A 5746-nucleotide genomic window follows, 5' to 3' on the forward strand; every position below is an offset into this window, starting at 1 on the left:
ACACAATGACCAACAGGAAAAGATGCTTTTGTGCAGGAGTTAATAGATAGTACTTTCTTTAGAGCCACTGTATAGTGTCACCTTACATTACATTCTATTGTTAATTTAGGTTTTGTTCATATTCTGGTGCCCTAATGTGTAATTGTTCATGTTTCTGTATGGGGGGTGGGGGTTGCTTACGCCCACTGATTGGCAGTCAAGGACATGCACAACTGATTGTGTCACATTTGACTCTCTCTCCCCCTCCCTCCCTCCCAAACCCATACACACACTCACATGTACACACAAGATTTGTCCTGGTGAGCTCTCTTCATCTTCTCAGTTCCACATCCTTTGACACCCCTGGGGAATATTTCTACCTTGAACAAGTTTCCATTTTCACCATTTCCTTCAATTCAATGTCCTGCATTCTGTCCATGCACACACACGCACGCACGCACGCACGCACGCACACACACAATTACAAATAACTCAAATTCAAAATAACCTCACATGGTATTTTTATTACTTTTTTTCATTTTGCTGGCAGGTCTAATATGAATCTGGACCCCTAGTCATTTATAAGGTCACTGTATCATTTACAGCCATTTAACTCATAATAGCAGCATTATATTGAAAATCCTTTAACAGTGTTGTACATGGATAATACTACCCAATTATGGCTTTAAAAACGGTACCTCACCTCTGCTATCTCTCTCTCTCTCTGGGGAGTTTCAAGGTTTTTTCATTATCTGGGTTTCACCGACTGTCCAATCATACAGCAGACACAGATGCTACGGCGAATTTAATTGCAGTGGGTGGAGTACAATAGTGCTGATTTGGACAATTTGTAACAAAGTAGTTGGAGCACAATAGTCCTGATGAAAACTGTTTTGCACTAATGGACATGATTAAAAGCAGTTCTCTTCAATCTACTGGCACTGTGTTACTTCGGATCTTTGGACAAAGGTAGAAAAAGACACTGTAAAGAGCAGGATGTGCATTTTTAAATCCATATCCATGCAAATTTCCAAGTGACTAACTCTTATTCACCAGTGTTCAAATGGTCACTTTGGATGACACAGTATAAGTTTGTCATTCTAAAGCTAGTTAAGCTGACAGCTTCATCTCTGCTTTGGCAATCACAGCTGTTGACCTGCCCAACAAAGAGATTTGACAACTGTCCATGGAGGACTTGGTATGATACATCATAGGCAAACAGATTTTAGCAGTCTTTCTGCTTGCCTTCAACATTTGCTTTCTTCCTCTCTAATTTTCAGTCACTTACTCTTCATCACTTTGTTGCTTCTTTCTCTGAGTCTTGAATTCCTTTGTTGTGTTCTACCTCCATTGCCATCTCAATAATCATTGTGGTTTTTAATGATGTAGTGTGTTTAACTGTCTTTACTGTCTCCAGGGTAGAAGCCATGCATCGCCGCCACACAACGTTGAGGGAGAAGGGGCGTCGCCAGGCAGTGCGGGGCCCAGCCTATATGTTCAATGAGCGTGGCTCGGCCCTCACTGCAGAGGAGGAGCGTTTTCTGGATGCTGCTGAATACGGAAACATTCCTGTGGTCCGCAAGATGCTGGAAGAGTCCAAAACCCTTAACTTTAATTGTGTGGACTACATGGGCCAGAATGCTTTGCAGCTCGCAGTGGGTAACGAGCACCTAGAAGTTACTGAGCTGCTGCTAAAGAAAGATGGTTTGGCTAGGATTGGTGATGGCCTCCTTTTGGCCATCTCAAAAGGTTATGTTAGAATCGTTGAAGCCATTCTCGCCCATCCTGCTTTTGGTGGAGGTCTGCGGCTGGCTTTGAGCACTTTGGAGCAAGAGATGCGTGATGATGACTTTTACGCCTACGACGAAGACGGAACGCGCTTCTCGCATGACATCACACCCATCGTCCTGGCTGCTCACTGCCAGGAATACGAAATTGTCCACATCCTGCTGACGAAGGGGGCTCGCATTGAAAGGCCCCATGACTATTTCTGTAAATGTTCAGAATGTGTGGAGAAACAGAAGAAAGACTCCTTCAGCCACTCACGCTCCAGGATGAATGCATATAAGGCCCTGGCCAGTGCAGCTTACCTGTCGCTCAGCAGTGAAGACCCTGTGCTCACCGCCCTCGAGCTCAGCAATGAACTGGCAAGACTGGCCAACATTGAGACAGAATTTAAGGTGAGGTGTCCTATTGGCTTTTCTTCATTCTTCTCTTTCTTCATACTTTACTAGTTTAAAAATAAAGATTTGTTTTGTAGAGATACAGATGTCATACTACAAATGTACACTAGTGTCTATAAGTTCAACCGCCAGCTATGAACCTTATTCTACCCGCTGCTTAAATTTGAAAAATGCTAAAAAGCATGTAAGTGGGTGGCAGGAAAGGGCTGAGGAGGATGAACAGATGTGTGAGCCAGGATTTGTTCAGTGATCCTCAGGCCAGAGAAGAAAAGTGACACAGAATCACAAGGGATCTCAAAGGGCTCTTTTGAAATGAGCGACTGCTCCCCTCCAGAATCCAAAAACTGACATTAGTGCAGTGGAGCACCATGGTGATTCCATGCCATATCAGTTTGAGCAGTTGGCACTAGCCCCAGTAATATTCCTCTCTCACTCTGTCTTTCTCTTGGTATCAAGGGATTGTCCTGCCATCTGCAGCTGTCAAGCCATATAAGGAATTAAAGGGAAAGAATGTAATCCAGTGTTTCTCCTAAAGTGCAACTACAAAAGTAAGAGTCAGACGCACTGCACCAAAACTCTAAAACTAAAGTAGATGGTGGTGTAAACCTTAACTGCTTTGTGGGGCCAAGGGAGAGTGGCCACCATCTAGTCATGAAACTGGGTTTTGCAAGCTTTAGCATACTTTAAATATTAGATAAGTATTTGTGATATTTTCAAGTCATTAACTGCCAGTGTTTAAAGATGAGCTAGAAATGTGAACATTAACCTATTCATGTATCTGTTTTATCACAGAACACAGCAGTTATTTCACAGCTCAGGTTTGTTTAAGCATCCATTAGCTCTTTAATCACCTTGAATATGCCCTCCACAAGTCGATTCAGTAGCATTTATCAACTCTAAATCAAGTCTGAGATAAGTTGACAGTTTTAAATAGTTTAGAAAATATACCTATATTTTTGTTCCACTGAAAGTTTGTAAGCTCTTTATAATAAAATTTATAAACCCTGTCCTGAATTGTTTTTTTTAGTTTTGCTCCAAGGGGAAGCTTCTTGTTGAATGCAGCTGCATCAGTGCAGATGCTTAAGTAAAAACAGCACATTGAACATTATTTTCAGGGATCTATCTTTTCTTGAGCCTGGTATTGTGATTGACTAAGGTATTTTTATTGGTCTATTTTTTTAAAGCTATATAGATCAGGAATATGCTGCTTTAAGAAAATATATGCATCTGACTCTTCCCCGCATTCCTACCAGTGATCACATCTTGAATGTATTTCCTAGGGCACTGTAGATTTTTATTACCCTTTTGAACTACCTGTTAGTAATTCAATGTGCCCTCAAGTTGTTGGGGGGAAAAAGAGTTTAAAATGGAGCATTTTGCATTGTGAGAGAAAAATTCCTTTCTATGCTGCAGTCACCAAAACACACCTTGCTTCCATGATAATGAAACTGATGTAAATATACTGACGTGAATGTACGTTAGTATTTGTGTCACTGTCTTGGTGAGGAATAATTTAAATTTCAAAAGCTTGGAAGTAAATATCATATCTCCGAAGGGATATTTGAGGTTTAAAGATTGGACGTTAGGATCAGGGTTAGAGGTGAGTGGCCTCTAAATGGATTATTTTGCTTGTGTAATATTTAATATTGTTTCTTAAAAATGTAAAGCCCATATCATTAATGCACTCCAACCCTGAACCTTTCTAAACATTACATGATGGAGATGCATGTGGAAACATCAATGTCTGACGCAGTTGGACTGGACAATAAACACCCTTTAAATCCCAAGATCAAAGTCCAAACTCAGAATAGAGCAACTCATGCTCCTCCTGTGTACACTGCACTGGCAGCTCTCTCATCTAAATCAAAAAGAGTATTTCCACAAGTGATAACATATCTAAAGAGGACTATTATCTTCTGGGTTAAATGTAAGAAAGGAGAACTTCAGACAGTGTGCCTAACTGATGTTCCCTTGTTTTCTGTAGCTTGTACGAAAATGATTTGAATTTTTTTTTCATTCTTTTTTAAACAAAAAAATCAAACCTGAGTTTGTTTGCTGGCATCTCTGTCAAGGCAGGGTCATTGGTTTGTGCTCACTTTACACTGTGTGGTCAGGTGGGCATGCTTTGGGTAGCAGCTTGAGGTAGAGAGGAAGCTTATTTCCCCCTACTGTGCCAGCTCGTGTACGAGTCCCAAATCAGTTAGCGTTGGATATAATGGGTAAGGCATTCACTGAAAAACCAGAGACACTCATCCATTAGACTCGTACATTATATGTATACATTTATACTTGATCATTTTTTAAAAATTTCTAACGATTTCCTTGTTTTGTCAAGTGAGATTCACTTATAAGTGAAAAACTGTCTTCAAAGAAAAGCTGTGAGAACAGTTTTCGCTGCGATATTGGATCTGTCTTGTCTAAGCTTGCTCAGACCTGTGCAAAGGAGCTAGAGGGTATGCAAGTGTCAGTCGACTGTCTTTCTTCAGAGACTGACTGCACGAGTGGCTTGTGCAAGCTATTAGTAATGGCCTATGGGTACATCTTAAAGAAATCCTAGCAGTACTATGAATAAGTGCATGTAAAATGTGCACTGGTGTGATTACCATTAGATGGTACTGAAGCATCTGGTGAACTAGAAAATGGCATGCCTTTGTGCACCCATGTAGTGCTTCATTCTCTTACCCTCAACACTCTTGTTAATAACTGTCATTGTTTCTCTGGTCCTTCCGCTTTCTACCCCCCATTTGTGTCTGATATTCAGCCTTTCTGCTTGTCAGTCTGTTCTGTCTCCAGACAAGTTAATGAGAAGGGCTCACCTGAGGGACCACAGTTGTGTTGGAGCTCATCTGTCTCATTACCATCTCATTATCACCCCTCTGTCTTTTTTCTCTTTATTTGTTTTCTTGTCCCTTATCGCATCATCTTCTCATTAATTTAAAATATCAAGTAAGTAAGTAAGCTGTGTGTTTTTATGGAGCGTTCAAATGTGGGCGGGAAAAGTTAGAGCATTTTGTTGCTAACACAAAATGTTACATATGAACTTTTGTATGCTATTAGGTGCAATTTTATGACTTCAGAGGTATATTTATCTATTCATACAAATCTCAGTTAATATGCCCAGTCCTCACCATTTCCTTGGTGAATTAATTTAGAATTTATGCCATAAGTTTATATTTCTTTCATCTCACTTCTAAAGCTAGTATCCTGAAAGGAGCTGAATAATCTAATCAACCTGCTTGAAGTGCTGTACAAGTATACATAATGTGTTTTTGAGATTAAGGCAATGACCATGTTAGTGCTTTTGTGAGCCTCTATGACATATGGGAATCTCTAACATATTTCTAAGCGTCTGTGGATTTATTCATGTGTATTTTCAGAGAAGCATAATTGAAGGTACGTGTTTGTCCAAGACTGAGAAATAAGCTGCCAATCAGCAGCCTATTTATTCAAGAAGCCTCTAAATTCACATTATTCAAATCATCAGACCCCATTTTCCTTATTGTTGGTTTTCTCTGTGTGTCTGTTTTCTTTGCACTTGTTTTACTTAAACAATATTCAGCAGCTATTATTAACAGCATTTTCAG

General features: G+C 40.1%; 1 protein-coding gene across 1 annotated transcript in view; it reads left to right on the plus strand.

Moving 5' to 3' along the window:
• The first annotated feature begins 1402 nt into the window (after window positions 1-1402).
• trpc7b (transient receptor potential cation channel, subfamily C, member 7b) overlaps window positions 1403-5746 on the plus strand; it is a 47826-nt gene continuing 43482 nt past the window's right edge. The window contains exon 1 of the mRNA XM_005723195.1: window positions 1403-2159. Coding sequence (XP_005723252.1) covers window positions 1407-2159 — 753 coding nt within the window. The 5' untranslated portion in view covers window positions 1403-1406. The remainder of the gene's footprint in view (window positions 2160-5746) is intronic.

This window comes from Pundamilia nyererei, unplaced genomic scaffold (genome assembly GCF_000239375.1).
Source record: "Pundamilia nyererei isolate P.nyererei 1_Seehausen unplaced genomic scaffold, PunNye1.0 scaffold00008, whole genome shotgun sequence".
NCBI classification, from domain to species: Eukaryota; Metazoa; Chordata; class Actinopteri; order Cichliformes; family Cichlidae; genus Pundamilia; species Pundamilia nyererei.